Below are 21,633 nucleotides of genomic sequence, written 5' to 3' on the forward strand. Positions count from 1 at the left end.
CTGTGTGAGCATATGGAGCTGATAGAAAGCTGCAGGATAAAAACTCCCGCTGGTGCTCTGCTGAGCTGATGTCCGGCTCTTTCCGTCTCCCGGTGAAGACACGTGCAGCGTCATCTAATGTTAATCAACCAGAACGTGTTTTCACTGTGACAGAAAACCTTTATTTATTCACATGTGATAGTTAAACATCTCGCTCCAAAACCACTATCACAAATCTGCTGCTCACTGAGGTCCAGCAAAAAATCATTTGCTATGTTGAATGGCACTACATTACCCATGAGCCTCTGCAGCTGCAACTAAAAACTGTGTCCTTACAAGTGATAAATCGCCACATTCAAGCGAGTTCCTGAATTCATGCTCGACCTCTACTGCAGCAACATAGCAGCATGGTGGGTGGGCGTTCCTGGCTGCAGTGCACTGTGGGAATCGTAGTTCATTTCCTGTTGTTGTCTTGCAGCTTTGACTTCTTTTAAATGAAGGAGAACGGGAGTTGCGTTGTCCTCAGTGTGACGGAAAGTGAAGGAAAGTTTGTGTTTTGGATCGTGTGTGTGAGGTTGTTAGAAACCGTCTGCAGCAGTTTGTAGGTGTGTGTCGGGGATTTTAGACTGACTGTGGTGAAGTGAGTCCCTGTGGATGCTGCTGCAGTCTGTATCTGCAGTGTGTGTGTGTGTGTCGGGGTTGAGTCCTCAGCAGCTCACAGATGGCCTCCTTTGGCAGCTCGTCATTTAATGATATCATCTCGGTCGCAGGTGAGTGATGTCATATCTGCAGTGTCCACACGCCAGCGTGTGTTTAGTGTTTTCATCAAGGTCAGATAGAGACTCCATGTTCAGGCATGAACTTCCCCCAAAAGTCCACGTTCAGCTGTTTCCAGACTTCTCGACATGCAGACAAACAGTGTTGGAGTCTCATACATTAAAACATGAATAAAGCAAAGAGAAAATTGGCTTTGCGTTCAAGCTTCATTCAGTTTTACGCTGGAATCAGATGCTACATCATGTTTTTGTCACGACCGCTCGATGCGCTTATTGGTCAACTTTTCGTAAAAGTTGTGGAACTGGCGAGAGAAGGCTCTGACACACTCGGCCTTGTTTCTGTCCTGCTTGTTTCTGAGCCATTGTGAAGCTCAGTGACTCCGCCAGCTCCGCCAACTCAGCGTGGGTGGAGCTGAGGTGGGCCAAATGAAGCCTGGTCGCTGAAATCTAGCGGCTACCTGTCACTCAAAATAAAGTAATTTAAACAAGTGAGAATTCTGTTGGAGCCAGCCTCAAGTGGCCATTCAAGGAACTACAGTTTTTGGGCTTCATTTTCAGGTCAGGAAGGTTTCTGCTTGGTTTTTGTTTCCAGCTGAGAGGCTATTTATTGAACATTCATAGAGATGATTCAGTCAAATGCAATTCTCCAACTGATCTCCATGATGGCGCCGGGGGGATTCTGGGAGATTTGTGACACCACTTCAAAGTCTTTCTTGCTGGGTCACACGTAAACACAGCTGGAGATTTGGAGGTTTGTGTGTCAAATTTGAGATGTAGTGAGCTTCCCTCTGTCCTGCCCTCTGAATGAAGCTGCTGATGCCTTCAGTTCACTGCCGTCACACAGTATCTATGTGCCCCCATACTTCAGGGTCCTGTAGGAAACCGGAGCTCTGCTTTACTTAAAACCGTCTCACATTCCCTCTGAGCTTCATCCTGAGCTCTTTACAGAACATACAGGCTGGTCAGAAGTGCTGATGGTGTTTGAAATGTTTTACATTTTTGGCATTCAGCTCTCTACAGAATCAGCAGTGGTATCAGGAGTAGAATAACTTCCATGGATTCAAATGACAACCAGCAATAAAGAGATGAGGGGTCAGAGGTCGCGGCACACCATTGATATTTCTGTGGCCTGCAAATGTTCTGAGAGACAAAGAGAAGAACTCAGACAGAAATAAGAGAAACACGTGTTACCTTTAAACCTTTATAACCAGAACTTGATCACAGATCAAATCAAACCCAGTAGGATCAATAATTAACAGGGTTCAGGACCAGATCATGAAACATGTGTCAAATTAAAATTCCTGCATGAATTAAATGAACATGCACTTTCACCTAGTTCATATTTTATGTGTTCAGTTGTCATATTCACATGTTAACGTGACTCCTCTGCAGGCCGCTGTTAGAGATACTGCATGTGGGAGTCAGAAATTAATAGAGCTTCAGTACTTACAGCTGGACAGATGTGAAAAACAGCACAAATAAAAACATGAATCGTTGGAATGACTCTTTGACTTGCTGTTTGTGATTTTTTTAAATTAGGCCTCTAATCCAAACCTGATCTCCTCGCTGTTCGTGCACATCCTGCATCGTTTCGTCTGATATTTCATTGTAATTTACATGTGCTATAAACTTATATCATGTTTTTTTTATAGAAATATATTATATGATAATGAGAGATGTTATATGAAAAGATCTGAAAAATATTTTTTCACTGTTATTCGAGATAATTTAGGAAGCTGTGTTGAGTTCAAAAGCAGTTTTTAATTTCCAGAAGAATTTCGTTGAAAGAAAAGGAAAAAAGGCACGATTGGATTGGAAACTTGTGGCTTTTATTTATTTATTTCTATTTAAAAATTTAATATTTATTTGCCAACATCTAATTCCTGTGATTCATTCATCACCCTCAAAAAGCACCGAAATACCCTTAAAACTTCAGATCCAAGGGCCCAGAAACACTCAGAGAAAGAGTAGCAGCTGTAACTGGAGCCGACTTTAATCAGCAGACATCACAGGAAATATTATATAAAGAGGGATGATGTCAGAAGCCTAAACTGGACTCGATCAGGAGGTTAAAGTTACTGTAAAACCAGACTGACTGTTCTGGTTCAGCTCCAAACTCCTCATCAAGCTCCTTCAGCAGCAATTCAGCAATATAACAGGCAGCTAAACCATGAGGTGTGTTCAAGGTGACCAGTGAGCTGATCTAGTGAAGAGCCTGAAACTGGACCGCTATGATCCTGTTGTGTCTCAGCTGAAGGTGTAAGATCGTTTTTGGCTTGAAGTCCTGAATAGACGAGTTACAGTCATCCGTCTGAGATGATGCATGATTGACTCCTGGAGAGAAGGAGTATTACGCCCTGGTTTCTGCCTGCAGGTTTGACATTTGACAAGATGTTTTTTGTAAAATTGGGATGAACTGGTTCGACCATGTGAAGCACTTTGTTATTACTGTAATTATACATGAAAATACCGGTCATGACATGTAGTCTGTCTGTGACAGTGGGGTGATTTAAGTCCACCTTTGAATGTTTGAATGTCGCGATACGGCTTTGATTTATGGTCTTTTTCTTGGTTAAAAGAATAATAAATCAATCCAAGAGGAGGAAACTGAGACGGAGCTCTACTCAGACATGTAGAAAATAGACCAGAATAGCTTCGGGATGGTTTGGAGACTGAGTAAATGGCAACCAGTGAGAAAACGCAGTGTTGAAAAGCATTCTGGGAAATGTAGAAAGTCACTAACTGAAAAATAATTAGAGGAGGGGGCCGAGCAAAAATTAGGTTGCAAAGTAAAAATACTGCAGATCTGAGGAGGAAGGAAAGTAAATCGAGACCTGCGACAACGTAAATTAGCCTCAGTGGTGAATGATTGGATAAAATTCTCATTGCAAAATGAATAAATATCTTTCACACTGTGACACACGACTCAGCCTTTTCTGCTGGTCCAAACCGGACTGGAGTCCAAGACCAGATTCAGGATCTACAGCCTGGACAGTTTGGCTATGTCTAAACATAAAACTGATCAGAAGTCAGTTTCATAAATGAGGCCCCAGATGTTTCTTGTCAGTTGTCCTGTTGGAGCAGAACCACTGCAATCTGTTGTCTTAAAGGGCCTCATTATGGTATAGCATTGCCATGGCAACAGCAGCAGCCTGGTTTGACGTCACAGAAAATGTGTAAGAATCACACGCACACACACACACACACACACACAGTCAGTGAGCATATGGAGGGAATGCACACAGCCATGCAGACCTGCTGTACATCCAATTAATGCAAATGAATGGTGATATTTTTCAGTGGATAACAGCATCTCCTGAGGGAGTTTTGTGGGAGATGCACCATATTTCCATCCATCCATCAGTACTGTTAGAATTTCATATTCAGGATTAGATGTTTTACCTTCATATTAATAATTGTTCTGCACAATTTGAGTTTCCAAATGCTGCACTAACCTGAACGAGGCTCTTTTTCTTACCGTCTGAAAACGTGAGATTTTGTATTTCTCATACTTCACTGGAAACAAGTGTCAACTTTAACCATGAGCTTTAAAAGCATCTTGGAAAAAAAAAAAAACGTAAAAATAACAGATAAGGGAAGAAAAAAAATATTCTAACCTGTGAAGCTCACAAAAAATAAATTCTTTATGTCTGTGAATCAGACAGAGGTTGTGTTTGAATTATTAACCAGGGGCGCCCAGCAGGTAGGTGTGTGTGTGTGTGTGTGTGTGTGTGTGTGTGTGTGTGTGTGTGTGTGTGTGTGTGTGTGTGTGTGTGTGTGTGTGTGTGTGTGTGTGTGTGTGTGTGTGTGTTCCTTTCATCTCCTGCACAAACTGCTTCTAATTAGCCACGGGACCCCACCCGTCTGAGGCAGCATGAGAAAGAATAATGAAGCGCTCCCTCTGCAGGCCTGGACTCGGGCTGTGTGCAGGTCTCTGTGGAGACAGACGAGGAAGGGGGGACGGATTTCCTCTCAGCTGCTGGCCGGTGGTCCCGATAGAAGCTTTATAATTCATGGAGTTTTGTTTTTATTTATTTTCACTTTCTGTTGAGAGAAATGAAGCGATGGAGAGAAACAGACAGATGTAAGAATGAGAAGAACTGTTCTCTGATTACTCACCAGTGGTAGCAGCACCCGTCCCCCGTCAGAGCTCTGGTTCTGGAGGTGGAGGCTACCAGCAGGAGGTCGGAGCCATTTGGAAAGGTGGAATAGCTGTTAAATAAATCACAACGACACTGTCATGCTGCGTCATGAACTCTGCTACCTGCTTCGCTCACTCTCAGACGACTTCACTTAATCCTCCAACTGGACCTGTTTCCCCCGGGCAGGACCGCGTCACGTTTCAGCTGCGTCACGTTGTCACATTGTCACGTTCTGGCTGCGTCACGTTGTCACATTCTCATGTTCCGGCTGCGTTACGTTCCGACTGCGTCACGTTTCAGCTGCGTCACGCTCCGACTGCGTCACGCTCCGACTGCGTCACGTTCCAGCTGCGTCACGCTCCGACTGCGTCACGTTCCGGCTGCGTCACGTTGTCACATTGTCACGTTCCAGCTGCGTCACGTTTCAGCTGCGTCACGTTTTGGCTGCGTCACGTTGTCACATTGTTACGTTCCGGCTGCGTCGCGTTCTGGCTGTCCAAAGCGGCTCTGCATCGCTTCCAATATACGGCGAATAAGTATATGCAGGAAGTGAGTCAAAATATAGTTTTGACATTATCACCCTGTGCAGTCGGGAGACTGTACGGTGTAAAAGACTGACAAAGCGGAGGAGAACAAACCAGAGCTGAAAGGAGAGTAAATGTAGTGCAGTATTTGGCATTGTGTCTGTATAATTAATATAGTATAATAACTTCTGTGCTAAAGCTCAGCTAGCTTTCGTTACAGTTTCGTTACCATAGTAATGGTAATAATGATGCAGATGTTTAACACTTTTTTTTTAAGTAGTCAGATCTGACTCAGACTTTCTGTACTGGACTGTTTTCATTGTGAGGTGATGGTTTACATCCTGGCAGAGAAATAAGAGTGTTTGTGTGTGTGTGTGTGTGTGTGTGTGTGTGTGCGTGTGCGTGTGTGTGCGTGTGCGTGTGCGTGTGTGTGTGTGTGTGTGTGTGTGTCTCCAGGGAGGATCAAAGTGTGTCTGGCTTAACAGACAACAGCCAATCACAGATGGGCGAGAGCTGCCTGAACAGGCCTTTGGTAGTTTTGGTAACACACATGCGCACTCACACTCATGCACACACACACACACACACCTGAGTACTCTAGCAAAAACACTGCTGTAAACACAGACCTCCCACAGAGTTCATTACTGACACAACATGGCGTCATGCTCAGTACCATGATGAGCCACAGACCAAAGTTCTATGTTAAAAAATGGCTTTTTATCTCAGCGTCTTCACTGACAGTTCAGCTGTCGTCAGCTGAACTTACTGTTTGTTTTGCAGTAAACTGCTATATTTAGCTGCTCCTGCTCATCAAGCTTGAGCTGTAAGAAAAGGTTAAATAAAATGAGATGTTAGCTCCTGGAAACTGCACTCAGCACAGATGTGACACTTTAAATGAACATCCTTCACACGTGAAACTGAACTTAAAAACGCTCCTTTAGGACTTTTAGGGCTTTATTGCTGAGACAGTCACATGAGGAGTCTCTGATAGGATGTTGTAGTCAGCTGTGTGTGTGTGTGTGTGTGTGTGTGTGTGTGTGTGTGTGTGTGTGTGTGTGTGTGTGTGTGTGTGTGTGTGTGTGTGTGTGTGTACGTACCAGTTGCTGTCACACTGCTTCAGGGTCTTTTGAATAGATTACAGCTCATTAAATAGCAGACGACCAACAAGCTGGACTGTCTCAAACTGTGCGTGTGTGTGTGCGTGCGTGTGTGTGTGGCTGTGTGTGTGCGCACGTTATTGTAATTAACGTTAAGTGCTCTGCCTTGTGTGTATGGAGATAAGGTAGAGCTACAAAGAGCCTCTTCACCTACTGTACTCTGACAACACACTGTTATTATCTCTGTCTGCTTCACTTCTTCTTCTTCTCTCCACACTGAAAGCTTCTGTTCTGCGCTCCACTAACTGCTGTTTACTGTCAACACGTCTCGCTGCCGCTGATGATAACTACAGCTAAGACTTTTGAACAGTGACACATTTTGTTTTGCACAAATTACTGCAAGATGACTTAATGATGTGGAGGATCTGGAAGTCTGGATGTAGTAAACACTGAACTCAAGAGCAATGAATCCGGCTGACACAAAGATAATATTCCAACAAGGCTGTTGCCTTTAAACACAGTGCAGCTACATAATGGCGATAATACAAAGAATAATTTTGAATTTTTAATTATTTCATTGCTGTAAAAGAAATTTGCATGACAATATATCTTCTTCGCGTCATGTGACCTGCAGTTCACACTGTGACCACCAGGCTGAAACAGCACAGTTCTGCTGGAGGAAGCTCGGTTTAAAGCTGTGTTGGCTTAGGAGAAAGTACCTAATGTCTCCTCACTGGGGGTGATTGATTGTCATCAGTATCGGCTCCTGGCTCAGTGTTACCCATCAGGCAGCTTCATATTTTCAATAAAGCGTAGTCTTGTATGAAGCAGCTAATAGCTTCCGTGCATTCAGCTGGGAGGAGTTAGCGGCCAGTGTGCGTACTGCCTCCCGCATGTTTTATGTTACCACTGTGTGCTGCTGCTGCTGCTAATGTGGAATAACTGGCAGCGATGGAAATGGTCAAATGGGAAATTTCTTTCAGTGATGCATTCTTTCCAGCATATGCAGATCAAATACGTGCAAGCGCTCATGGGTCACTTTGGAGCCTGAATGATAGATTGCTAGATAGATAGCTAGATAGATAGATATACTTTATTTATCCCAAGCTGGGAAATTGCAGTGCAGCAGCAGCATTACACACAGTGAAATAAGACTATAAAGAACAAACTATACATAATAAAATATCAAAATAGCGAGCAGTAAAAAATGATATACATAATAATAAAATAGCAAAATAGTAAACAGTAGTAATGAAAAGTATTGCACCAAAGAATATCTACAGCAAATGGCAGTGTGTAGAAAATAAAGTGTACCGTGACTGTAAGCATAACACAAATTTGTGAAATAGGACTGCTGTATTCCTTCTGCTTGTCACGATGTAAGATGATGCGTTTCCACTTCGTGAAATCCAGTTTCAAAGCATTACTTACTGCTGTTCTGCTTTTGATTCTAATAAGCCTTCTAACTCATGGATCTGGTACTTAGACTGGACTTCCTGGATCTTATTTTACACAGCATGACACAGCAGCAGGGTCCTTGAATTTACACAGAAACTGAGATTGAGTAAATAAACTGTAGATTAGCTGGAAGTTATTTGTTTTTGGCCTGTCTGTGGACCAGTTTGAGTACTTCAGCTGGTTGCTGGGTTTTCCTGCGGTCTAATTGCAGCGAGGAGCGTTCCCTCGTTCTCACCCAGCAAAGCATCGAGACTGCAGCAATCCAGGCAGCATCAGCGTCTTTGCAGGCGAGGTGTGAGTGACACAAGCTTTTAGCATTCAGATACAGCTCTCTGACACACACACACGCACACACACGCAGTCACAGAGGGCAGTGGGTGTACACAGTCAGCCTGCCAACGTTTTCAGACTGCAGATTAGCGGTGAAATAAGAGCTCTGGTTTTGCTCGGGGGGCTGGCAGCAGCTCGGGTCAAACGAATCAAACGCTCACTTTGCTTTGTTTCACTCTCAGTTCACAGAGTCCCCGTGCTGGCCGAAATCCGTCGAGGCCGCGGACGATAGCGCCGGACGCTGTTTTAAAATGTCGGGATTAAAGAGCCTCTGATATCAGCGGGATCTTGTTTCTGCATTCCAGTTCCTCTGTCGATCGAAACATGTTTCCACCTGCCTCGCCTGTGTGTGAGGGAGTCGCGGAGCAGTGTGTGTGTGAAAGGCCTGATGGCTGAGAGGTTAGTTTGTCCTCTGAGCCGCTCAGCCATTGGTCCTGTTTTCTCAGCTGCCAGAGGAGGAGAAATAACTGAAGTGTTGATCTCAATCCACGAATATCTCCCCAGATGTTCCCCCCCCGAGCTCCACAGAGGCTGATAAATCTGCCGCCGTGTGTGCAAAGGTTCAAGGAATCACGGAGGTGATAACAAGACAAGTGATGCTGCGCTGTGCACGTGCAAAGACAAGCGACACTTTTAAAACTTTTATCATAACCTCAGTTAAACGTTTTTCTCTGCGCTGCTGCTCTCAAAGTTTTAAGTCGAGCCTCACAAATGTTGTGATTCACTGCTTTTTTCCTGTTTTACATTAACGTTAATTGAAAAGCTTCATCTTTTGGACTGTTGGCTGCACAAAACCTGTGATTTGAAATGTTTCCTCGGGCTTCTGGGTAATTATGGGCATTTTTCATGATCTAATCTGATCTCTTGTAGACTAGACCTTTAATAAATTAAATGAGTTAAACAACATGTGCATTAGTTGGTTATTTGCAGCCGTACTTTTGGTCTGTTGTGAGAATGTATCTGAGAATTTAGAGGAAAAATAACATTTTTAGATAAAAGTTTCATTCTGTCTTTTGAAGGAAAAAGTCACAGTAATACTGAAATTATGTCTTCAACGTGACGTCATACCGTGACAAAATAACCTCCATCCATCCATTTTCTTCCGCTTATCCGGGGCCGGGTCGCGGGGGCAGCAGTCTAAGCAGGGATGCCCAGACTTCCCTCTCCCCTTTTTCTTGAAATACTCTTAATTCTTATTCTTATCTTTTGGACTTTTTCCCCTTAATTCTGGCTGCACCTATGACTTTATTCTCCAGGTCAGATTTCTTCAGTGCAAAGAACCTCTGAAAGGTCATAATGGGACGTTTTTCTGAAATAATGCATCTGCACACCACCTGTTCAGGAGTCTTGACTTTGGTTTTTTTTTGTGAATATAACACGTTGGAAAAGGTGAAAAATGTTTAAAATCCCCTCAAACATTGTTATGTAGCCACTAAACACAAAAATATACCTGCAAGTGTCTTTTTTGTGCTTCGTGTTCCTGCAGCAGTTCATTGAGTCGAGGTCGCAGCAGCTGACAGGACAGCAGCTGTCTTACTGCTGATGATTGACAGTTATCAGTGTCCATGACAACCCCACCGTCCCACCAGGATGACAGATAAAATGCTAACAGGTGAAAAGATACGCAGACAAAATGTGCCAAACTGTCCACCGACAGCAGACTGATTACAGATTGTTTGCTGTCTGCAGCTGATCTGACACACCTGAGTCTCCGAAATCAAACATGGATTTACAAAATGCAACAATTTGAGTTTGAAAAGAAGAAATCCTAAAACTTCCAGTTCCTGAAGGATCCACGTAGGAGGTGTGGCGACACAGATGCATGATAGTGAAATCCCAACAGCAGCAAACGATACTTCAGTTGAACTCCAGGACGTAATCAGAGAGGAGAGATATTCCCAGGACGCCTATTTAAAGAATCCTAAAACTGTACTGTGACACACACACACACACACACACACACACACACACACACACACACACACCCCTGCAGAAGGCATCTTAAGACTGCAGCCTCCACTGCCAGGCATCTCTGGACTGCTCCCCTCCCCGGTCTGGTGTGTGGTATTCCAGGACTGTACGACCTGGTCAACCCCAGAGGAGCTGCCAGGAATTCTGTTTACTCCTCGAACGGGTCTCGCCAAAAACTCCCACCTCGCATGTACTTTAACCCAGTTTTTGAAGGCCAAAAGGCTTCAGGGCTCGTTAATGTGTCATGTGACGAGGATGTAATGTTTGGAGCAAGGCGCTGATTCTGTTTCTGCCAATGAAGTAAAAAAATAATGCCCAAACCCACTTTGTATTTGAATCTCATCTACACTTTATGTGGGAAACATGGAGAGAGGTGGAGTCTTTATGTCCGAGTGGTGCCTGCAGTCTCCTTTCAGGGCACAAATAGCCCTCGCAGCCATAAATAAGAAGGGGAACCTTATATCACTTTTTATGATATAGTCTGCCTATATCAATATGAAAGTGTGCACAGTTGGATGTTGGAATATTATGATTGGATGTGCAGCTGATGATGAAAACAGAAGCTGTAAATTGAGTCTGATCAATAAGAGTTATGAAGAAACTGTTTCTGTGCGTCGTGCAGGAGCTGATGTGAGATATAAGTCGGCGTTCTTCCATTTGGCCGTCTGTCCTCGTGTCCAGCTGAGCTCAGTGTGACCTTTCCGTCGCGTGGGCCGTTAGCTGTAACTTGGTATTTCGTGCCTCGGCATTAAAGAGATTGACAGCAGCGACACTTCTGCTGCTTGTTGACATGTGAGACGTGTTGAAGTGCTGAAGTGACCTTGGCTGTTTGGAGACGGGGAGGGAGAGCGATGCCGACTGATGCAACCACCATGCAACGCTATGCAGCTGTTTTAACGCCGGCCGTATTACCTGATTGGTTGCTTCTACCTCCTGTTCGGCCAATCATGCTTCGGCGGACTGTAAAAATTAAGAGTTTAAGTTTTTGTGGAACTTGTGATGTCGACTGGGTCCGAAATTCCAACTAACATGCATGAGATTATATAATATGTTCAAACCTTTGTATGAGACCAATCGTTCGTGAAATGCAGACTATTCATAGAGAGATATTACAGTATGCACGCACATAAATGTCCCACAATGCAATGCAGTAGTGGCGACAACAACATAACAGCCAATGGCGCTTCAATCTAAGTGGAAGTTTAAGGTTTCATTTAGCTTAGCGTAAGATATCTTTTAACTTAGTTCATCGTTTGGTCGCGTCGTTGTCTGTGGACGCACAGCTAACTTACCCTGATCACTGGGAGGCTGCATCTCTTCCTTTGCATGATGCTAAATTGAAAGCGGCGAGGAGGCTCACAGGAAGTCATGTGATAACTGCACGCTGAGCAGTGCGTCCGAAAAGATAAATCCAGATGTTACTAAACATGTTGGCAACACGTCCTCATAACTAAACGACTGGACACACGTAAACATGAAAGAGACGTTCAATAAACACTAATGAGAACATGCTGCATTTTGTGCGTAGTATGTGAGTGTTTCTTCTTCGTGGGTTTTGTGCTGCTGGGTTTTGATTGGGTTACTATCTCATGTTGTATTGATTTATGAATACTGAGATTATGAAACATAAAGAAGACGCTGAAAAACTCAGCTTCCTTGTTATAATTCACAGTTGGAGGAATCAGGAATTTCTCCAGATTCATTATATCTAAATATAATCCTGTACTGACGTGGCCGCGATCAATTTAGCTCATTAAAAAGGAGTTCTACTCTCTTTGCGTTTAGTGGTTTCACTTGTTAACGAGCACCTCGCTTCTTTCGACCTGTGTGTATCATCAGGATTAAACAGAAGAAGAAGAAAAGTGTAGCTGGAGCTGCTATAGCCACTAAATCTGAACCAACAAAGAAAAGAGCGCCACCTGCAGGAACTGAAACTACATCAGCAGAAACAGGCTGAGTCCCGCCTACACTGTCTGAGTGACAGGTGATGCTCAGGATGAGAGACCACTGAACTGCGAGGACCGAGACTAAACACAATACCTCTTTTATCCATGATTTCATCCTGTCTTCTGTCCTCTTTGCCTCCTTCGTCTTCTTCTGCTGTCTTTGTCCCTCATGCTCCAGTTCTCAAAAATAGCTCTCCAGTAGAAACCTCCCTGTAGCAACAAGACAAGAAATATAGTCCCATACGACAGGACAGTGATTTACTGCCTGCCCTGCTGTCTGTGTGTGTGTGTGTGTGTGCGTGCGTGCGTGCGTGCGTGCGTGCGTATGTGTGTGTCTTCAGCTGCTCTGGTTCTTCAGCCCAGTTCCATCAGTGTTTGTGGCGAGCAGCTCCTGCAGGGATGAGCTCACGTTCCAGTCGGGTTTACATCCCGCTCTCGGCTTCCAGGTCACTACCGCTCACCGTGAAGCTCGACGTGGCGGCCGGTCGTGGCGTCGAGGGCTGTGAGATCCGCTCCACACTGAGGTCATTGTCTCGGAGTAATCGGTCAGGATGCTCTGCACGGGTTTTAAATTCAGGTCACACTCGGTCTCTGCTGCTGGAGGCCTGCTTCCTGCTTCTTCACTGTAGTTCACCCTCAAACCGAGTGATGCAGTCGAGTCTTAATAATTGCATGATGAGAACATTTTACAAGAAGCTAAAACATTGGAGCAATTTGATGTTATGCTCATTTGGCTTGTTTTACACTTAGCCTTCAACCGGTGTCGGTTGAAGACTTCAAGTTTGAAAACAAAACAAATCTGTTGGTGTGAAGTTAGAAAGAAGTGAGCTGACCAGACCTCTGCAGCTGCTTCTCTTCTCTGCTTAAAGCCAGCGGCTCGAGGCTAGCTGCTAGCATAGCGCTCATTCAATTCAAATACACAATAGAAAGTAAAAGTCAGCATTTATTAGGCTGCAATCACGAGTGAAGTCTGGACCAATCACAACAGGCCATCTTATGTTGGCTGCAAATGCATTTCCTGTTCAGACCAGAAGAGCCTAGAAAACAGCGCAGGCAAGACAGACAATCCACAAGAAAACATGAATATCTCAGAATAGTGTCGTTCATTTTGGCATGATTTGAGCAATATACGTGCGTGTGCTCCTTGTAATAATAAATAGGTGTGTTAATCACCTTCCACATCGTGATGTCAGTCATATCTCTGCAACAGTGCCGGTTTGAAACCAGCAAAGCAAAACAAACCGTGTAAACGTCCGTATTTAAGAGGCCTGAAGTTGCTTTGGTTGGTCTACAGCTGAAATCCTGCCATCTTGCCTGATTGTCAGCGGCCAAGTTGCATTGTGGGTAATGTAGACGCCAGGTTTTGGAAGAAGAATGTCTGCACACACACTCCACAGGTCAAATTTTATCAACAACACCTGTAAACCTGCAGAATAAAGACGTGTAAGAGTCAGGTCTGTAGTCTGGTTTAAATATTCTTTGATCAGATGATTCACGGTTTAAATCAACATTTTCACAGTTTGTTCTGCACAAACATCCTGTTCTGATCTCACTGTGGAGGTGAATATTTTCATGGGAACTTTGAAACGTCTTCATTCATGACGTCTCTGCAGTAAAAGACGCTTTTTATTTCATTTCTCTAAGCGGCGCTTCTGTTTGGTCTTTGACTAATCGCTCGTTCCGGCGCGGTGCCGTGATCTTCCGGACTTCCTCTGAGGGTTTGAACGCCTCGTGCTCAGTCTCACATGCAGATGAGCTGCGGAGGAGCCTCGAGGCCGTTCGGTCTGCAGCTGCGGCCGAGATCAGAGTGAACCGGCTGCAGGTCAGACAGAGACGCCGCTCTGTCCCACTGAATTGGGTCAATTGGGTCTCAATGCCAGACAGACACACACACACACACACACACACACACACACACACACACACGCAGGCCCAGAGTGAGAAGTCCATAGTTGGGTCAATCAGCTGAATTGACCAGGAACTAATTGACTGACCGTGACCCTGCAGAAGTCCGCTAAAGCCAGGATGGAAGCTTCAAATCAATCGATTTTAATGTCCCTTCTCTATTTTTTAGTATGCAAGTGTAGAATACTTAGTAAGCTGATGAATTCACTGGAAAACCAAACCTTACAAAACTTATTTTTCAACTGATTGAAGTGATTTGTTAACTTGAACATTGTAGTGGTCGAAATAAATACTAGCAGTATGCTTTTATCAATGCAGCGCTCGTCAGTTTTCATGAATCTGAGCTTCTCTGCTCTGTATTTCAGCATTTTAGATCCATTTAATTTGAATGACTTTGGTCGAGCTTCACGTTTGTTTTACTTTTGTGCTTTATTTAACCGTCTTCAGTTGTTCTTTTCTTTCCAGCTGTTTTTCAAAAGGTTTGTAGGCCTAGTAGCACATTAAAATAACTTGTGCAAATCTTTTTGAATCAAGTTAAATTTTGGTGAACGTGCCAACATCTGTCTTTTGCATTTTGCGTTTAGTTTGATTTTTGGTGCACAGTTTGTCGGGTCAGTGGACCAATCGTGATTCAAACCGATCACCAAATATTCTAAATCTGATGCAGTTAGAGACACTTTTACCTTCGTCTGACTGAAAACTGAAGTGCAGCTTCTGAGACTTGTCCAGGCAGCTTCTCGGGGGGAGAATGCCATCATGTTGAATCACATCATATCACCTTCACACTCAGCAGTGATCTTCCTGCTTTGCTCAGTTTAAAGCTCAAGTTTCCAGCTTGAGGCTGCGACCAAACCCCCAAACCTGAACCCTTGACTGTGATGCTCATTCATGCACACACACACACACACACACACACACACACACACACACACACACACACACACACACACACACACACACACACACACACACACACATGCATGCACTTAATGTATGCAGTATTTTCATCAGGATGAAATTATTCCTCTGCTTTGCACACCTACTGAGCTTTTAACACAACGGACGCCACGAACGCAGCTCACTCGTAGCCTCCTGGAGCTCTTCAGAAGAGACCGACTTTCTCTTTGGGTGACAGCTAATCGTTAGCATTCTGTCAGAAACAGTTGAAAGCATCGCAGCCTGTGATGCTTTCCTATGACTCATAGGCTCGCAACCGCCCTGACAGTGACATGTTGACTGATTGACACACAGACAGACGAATCAGTGTGAGACATGTGGTGAACTGTTCATGCCTTTTTATCAGGTTAGGTAATAATGAGCGGGACAGAACATGAAAAACTTCTTTATAAGTGCTCAAAACAAGTATAATATTAGAATTATTATTTAAATTGTGGTGAAAATCAGGACATTTTGATGCTTTACGGTTATATCACTTCATTTAGAATAATATTAAAATGAGTACAAACTAATTTGTATAGTAATTTATTAAGCTTGTTGTCTCTGAATCAAGCCTCTTTGGACTTTTGAAAGCAGCTTCTTATAAAGCATCAGTATTTAACTGCAGCTCTTGGCCTGCATGTGAGCGGTGACACCTAATTATAGTGGCGTTGACTTCTAAAAACAAGAGAAATAAGAAATGCCGCGGCTCTGCGGGATCATTCACACTTTCTGTGACTGCTGTGGTTAAACGGGGTGGTGAGAGGTGAAGAAGCTCGGCCTCACAGCTCCTGTGGAGACGCGCCCGGGCAACGCCGAGGCCCAAAATGTTTGAGTCATGCAGGTCTGGGAAGTCAATTTTCCTCTGCAGAGCTGCAGCAGCCCGATGAAAGTGCACTTTGCACTTTTGTTCGTGTCTTTAAGCTTTAAATTTTGTAGAAATCATGCCTGGGTGCAGCTTCGGAGCAGGTACGACTCAACTTTTAGCAGGTTTTTGTAGAAAAATCCAGGAGCACAAACACAGCTGAATAATGGCAGCCTTTAGAAGCTCCGCAGTGTCTCATCGCCCTGCTGGCTGAGGAGACTTCAGCCTGGACGGATACAGAATGATCACACCTTGTTTCTCAAAGGAGAGGAGACGAGGTGAGAAGAGAGAAGGTAACACCTCGTCTGGAGGTGAGAAGAGGGGAGGAAGAGGAGGGTCGCCAATGTAAGAACTGGTGGGAAACCAGAGGACAGCGGGGGACGATGTGTGAAGAGAGCGGGGTGGGAATGGTGGAGAGAGATGGTGTGAAGGAGGACCAGAGGAAAAGTGAAGATGGTGTTTTGAAGAAGACGTTTCGCTGCAAATGTTCGGCTGAAAAATGGTTTGAAGCATCAGATAAGGCGAAGCAAGCACAGTCCCAGAGGCCCAGCGGGACCAGGATCAGTATCAACAGAGGCCAGAAATGTCCCGAAAACCTGAAGGAACTCGCAAACGTTTGCTGAAGGGTTTTAATATAAGTGAACCAATGAGTGCGCTGAAGACCCTGTGAGGAAATCAGACTTCATCTGATGATGTGGATGAAGCTGAAGACAGACAGATACAGTCCAATGAGACTGGAGGAAGAGTTTCCTCTAACGATGACGAATCGAGGATGAATTTGGACGTTTTCTGGACTTTATCTCCAATCAGAGACGTCTGAAACAGCTGGAAAATGTGGTTTAGTCTTTGAGAATGTGTTTCGTTTATCAAATGTTTTAAAAATCTTAAGTCAGTTGTAACTATATCTGTCCCAGAAATAATATAGTGGATTGAAAAGTACATTTTTTCCCCCTAAAATATAGTAAAGTAGCCTGAAATGGAAATACGAGTACAAATTCATTAAAATTGTGCTGAACTAAGTGTACTTAGTTACCTTCCACCACTGTGGGTCATGTTATCGCTGCTGCAGCCCCGATGTGATGATGATCCTGGGGCTGCACGTCACAGAGGCGTCACAGCTACGACATTAACACCTTAATCCTAAATTTAGTTTCTGTTCTCCATTCGCTTTGAGCTATGGTGGCCTCGAAAGACCAGAATCAATAAACCCAGATTTTCCAAATAGATGGAAGCGGGGCAGCAAAACAAGGAGCTGACAGATCACCACAGTGATGACGTGAACATGAAGCTGATTTCAGTTTTTCAGCATCTGTAACTGAAATGTTTTACAGTCAGAAGGACTCAAAAACCTCAACAGCTGATCGTCAATCAGCCTGTAAACGATCAATCCTGACGCACAGACGCTCGCATCGTCCTCCGATCAAATCTCAGCCTGAGGAGGCTGAAGAGAGGGAAGAAGAGGAGAGATCAGGTGAGAGAGAGATGAAGAGGAGGAGAGGAGGAGGTGTCAGTGGTGCAATGCAGTGCTCGCTACCCCACCCCACACACACACACACACATGCTCGCCTGTATGTTTCACTTATGGGGTCCCTTCATTGACATTGTTAACGCACCTACACAAAGTTAACCTCAAACAGTAACTGTACACAATTATCAATACTAGATATTGGTAAAATAAGACTGTCAGACATCAGTAAGATAGAATAACTGTATTTTCCTTTAAAACTGATGAAGTGTGTGTTGGCGGCGGCAGCGGACCTCCATGCCGACAGGCTGAGGTCTGCTGAACTTTTCCCCAGGAGGGAGTGTTCTGTCTGGGGGAGAGAGAGGACGACCATCTGGTCCCTCCGGGTGCCCGCGGAGCTTCTGCTGCACCGATGGTTAGCTGTCAAACAGGCTCGCCTCCACCCTGCTGGAGTGCCCGTGAGCAACGGGCAACAACGTGTTGGACTGTATTTTAAAGTTAATTCAACTGATGTGCAGATTATTTACTCGTATTTATGTCGTGAAATCGTCGGCACGTTCGCAGAATGACGTGTGTGTGAAAGGGGCTTCAGCTGTTGAGCGCTGTTTTCTGTTTGTCTTTATTTTTCACTGTGAGCGAACCTGATTTTGGATTTCAGACTGAAGAATGAAGAATGCAAACTAAAATGTATTTTCAGTGGTGGACTTTTATCGGTTTTGGGTGTTTTCACCCGTTTGGAAGAGCTTCCAGTAAACAGACCGTCGTCTGTGTCTCTGTTGGTTTTCAGGAGGGACCAGGGACATCGGTTCAGCTCTCACCAGGATGTGCATGAGGCACCGCAGCATCGAGGCCAAACTCCGCCAGTTCTCCATGTGAGTAGATCTATGTGTGTGTGTGTGTGTGTGTTTAACAGGTGTAGCATCTCCTCCCAGCTCTCCATGGCAACCTGCTCCTCCTCTTCCTCCTGCTTCAGCTTTCCATCCTCCATCTTGCTCTCTCCCTGTTCAGTCTTTGATATCGTCTCACCACATTATTACTGTGGCTCAGAACAATGATCAGTTTTATTATTCATTCATTTGTTTTTGTGATTGTGAGCTTCAATCATTTGAAGAATAAAATCGTTCCCTTTTGTCCTTCCTCATCTTTCTTTCCGCTCTTTTCCTGAAAACCTCACCCCGTCCTCCTCCTCCTTTCTTCTCTCGTCTTCCTTTCTCTGCATGAGTCCATTAACTCTTCCTGTGTGGAGGGAGCGAGTCAGTCAGACAGAAATGAGAAGATGAGACCTCCAGCTGACTCAGTAAACAGACACGGTATAGATGGACCATGTAAACAGGAAGCACACTGGTTATATGATGCAGATGGGATATACAATCCCTCCATTCTGCCTTCTGGGTGTCCATTCTCCTCATTCTGACTGGAACCACAATTAACAACTTCAGCCTGATAACAGCCCAAACGCGGGGCGTCAGGTATGAAACCGTTGCTGCAAGGGTCCCTGTTATGTCTCAACAAACAAGACACCTGTTGTATAAGCAGAACTGCATGCTGGCCTGCTGTTCACATTTTTAATCTGAGCATCTTTTCACAAGAATATTACCTGAAACCACCTCCACCTGTGAGGCAGAGCAGCCTGTAAGGAGCCTGAGAGGCGAAGCTCAGGGCAGAAGCCTCAAAATTCGTCCCGCATCTTAACGCAGCTGCTCGTTAAGTTTACTTCTTCAAGCTCACGGTAATAACTGAGGCTGACTCAGGTGAGTCAGATCTTATATGGACTCACAGGATTACCGCTGTCACAGTGCTGCTCTGTGCTCAGATCAGTCCAAACATCACACCCGTGTGCCTGTCGCTCTCATCTGTCCGCCTGGTGAACGAGACTCAGGTGAGGCAGAAACTCTCTCCAGACCAGGTGTGATCCGCTGTTTTCATGCACATTTAAATCTGGCATGCACACACACTCAAAATGTCACTTTTTTTCTTTGTTGTTGTTTTTCTTTACTGTTTGTCAGTAAAAAACCTCTGTAGCCGTTCACACTCATTTGTTTCGTAGCATCGACTCATGTTCGTTCCCTGAAGACTAACTCTGACCTGAACCTTAAAATTAAGTCTAAAATCTCCGTTGTGGCAGTTTGTTTTTGTCCCTGCAGCTCTAACAGACTGTGTGTGTGTGCGTGTGTGTGCGTGTGCGTGTGTGTGCGTGCATGTGCGTGTGTGTGTGTGTGTGTGTGTGTTGGCAGGGTGTTTCTGGACTGTCTGATCAATCCTCTACAGGAGCAGATGGAGGAGTGGAAGAGAGTCGCCAACACTCTGGACAAAGACCACGCCAAAGGTACACAAACGCAGAGACACACTCTGAAGCACAGACACCTGTCTAAAGGCACAACAGCCTCCCCCCGGTTTCCACCGGGCGCCTAACGTCCGCATCCCGTCTGCGACGCGTCTGTTAGAGCTGATCGCTGCCATTCTAGTCATTGAGTGCATTTCCACCGGGCGCATAGCCTCTCTGTTTCAGAAGCGTATCTACACTTTACACGCGCAGAGTCTATTTTTCATAGATGACGCGTCAATCTGCACAGAGCAGATCGATCCAGACAGGAAGTCAGGCACATGAACGGCCTAGAGAATCCGGTAAATTTTCAAAATAAAACACCCTGCGCAGACTCCTGATCGCACATCAACAATAAACACAAACGACGCAGCCTGTTCAGGCATGGTGGAAGCACAACTATCAAGGAAAAGTGAACAAATAAACCAGATCTGACTCGTGGAGGACGGAGCAATGACGCATCGTCACCGATATGCACCTGGTGGACATTTCAGGTAACTGCATCGTAAAGGCAGAGAGCGGTATTAACCAGTGATGCTAAGAAAAAAGGTCTGTAGGGGTCTCAGCTGAGCTGTGTAACAGATGTACAGGCTGTAAAACCTTAATTTTCTGCCTTTATGTTTATTATAATCAGATCTTACTCTAAACATAAATCACACGTAGATACTGAACTTCATGTTTGGAAAGTCTAAAGGCTGCAGAGAAAATGCAGTAACACATGTTCTTGTCTCCATTTGCACTGATGAGTTAGTTAATAAATCACTCTTAAGTTTAACCACATGGACTCATCCAGTAGAGTCAGAGGCAGCAGATGTGACAGCTACTCTGCTAAGCTAGGCTAGTTAGCATTTAGCAGGACTACTTCATCAGGTCTCCTCTCCTTTACAATTAAAGTCTTGGCTGCTCTTATGTTGTGGAATAAACTTGTTTACTGAGAGATCAAAGTTAATTTTCCAGATCTGGGAATAGGTGGTTAAATTAGCTTTAGCTCAGGCTAACTAACCCCCATCAACTCGGTTTGGATCAGATGTGTGGTTGCTGATTTTTGGCCTTGTAGAGCAGTTTAGGCATCAGGTATGCGTGTCACATGTCTGTGATGTGTTCACGGACCTCTCTGCATGCATGTGTCTATGTGGGACAGTTTCTGCGTCCATGCAGGTCGTTCACAGCCGCGGTCTGTGTGTTTCTCTGCAGAGTACAAGAAGGCCCGTCAGGAGATCAAGAAGAGGTCTTCAGACACTCTGAAGCTGCAGAAGAAAGCAAAGAAAGGTTCGATCTCACGAGCAGTTAGCATCCAGGGGTGTCATTTAGCTCCACAATGCAAAAAGAAACATGCTTCAGATTCGCTCTGTAATGACGCACTCTGTGGAAAGAGCTGGGGCTGGTTCGGTATGAGTCAGCCATAATTAAACGATTAGTGGGATTCATGAGATAATTCAGTGGTATTTAAGTGATGTAACATTAAGAGGAGGAGTGTATGAAAACATGGGGATTTAAAAGTTAATATAATTAATGTTGGTTAATTAATATGTTTAACATCTTTTTTTTTTCCTTTTCCAACAATCTGCCTCCTGTGGTGTCCCATCATGCTCTGCTTTGTCCAGCTGATGTATTCGGTAAGTTATTCTACACACAAGCCCGCCGCCAGGCCTAAAACAAACACTTCTTCTTCGCTCGTCTACCTCTGCTGCCCGACTTCCTTCCTCTTCTCTGTCATGTGTTTTATTTTGGATACGTGGAGCCTCTGACGTCCGACCTTTGACTGCTGGTTTTGTTTGGAAAAGCTCCTGGTTTGAGCAGGTCGTGCATGTAGCCACCAGTCAGAAACCTCTGGCGGTTTAGTCTCATCCCGTCACTCCGACACCTGCAGCTCCGTCACACATCTGCATCTCCACGTCACGTCCCGCCCGCTGGCG

At 44.6% G+C, this 21,633-nt stretch overlaps 1 protein-coding gene across 2 annotated transcripts in view; it reads left to right on the top strand.

The window, feature by feature from the left end:
- The window catches only part of LOC121619361 (protein MTSS 1-like), a 54,393-nt gene that overhangs the window by 16,588 nt on the left and 16,172 nt on the right, over positions 1-21,633 (top strand). For both annotated transcript variants that reach the window (XM_041955022.1, XM_041955023.1), the window contains exons 4-7: positions 18,182-18,266; positions 19,629-19,720; positions 20,912-20,986; positions 21,322-21,333. In XM_041955022.1, the coding sequence (XP_041810956.1) occupies positions 18,182-18,266; positions 19,629-19,720; positions 20,912-20,986; positions 21,322-21,333 (264 nt within the window). The remainder of the gene's footprint in view (positions 1-18,181; positions 18,267-19,628; positions 19,721-20,911; positions 20,987-21,321; positions 21,334-21,633) is intronic.

This window comes from Chelmon rostratus, chromosome 16, assembly GCF_017976325.1.
Source record: "Chelmon rostratus isolate fCheRos1 chromosome 16, fCheRos1.pri, whole genome shotgun sequence".
Lineage (NCBI taxonomy): Eukaryota > Metazoa > Chordata > Actinopteri > Chaetodontiformes > Chaetodontidae > Chelmon > Chelmon rostratus.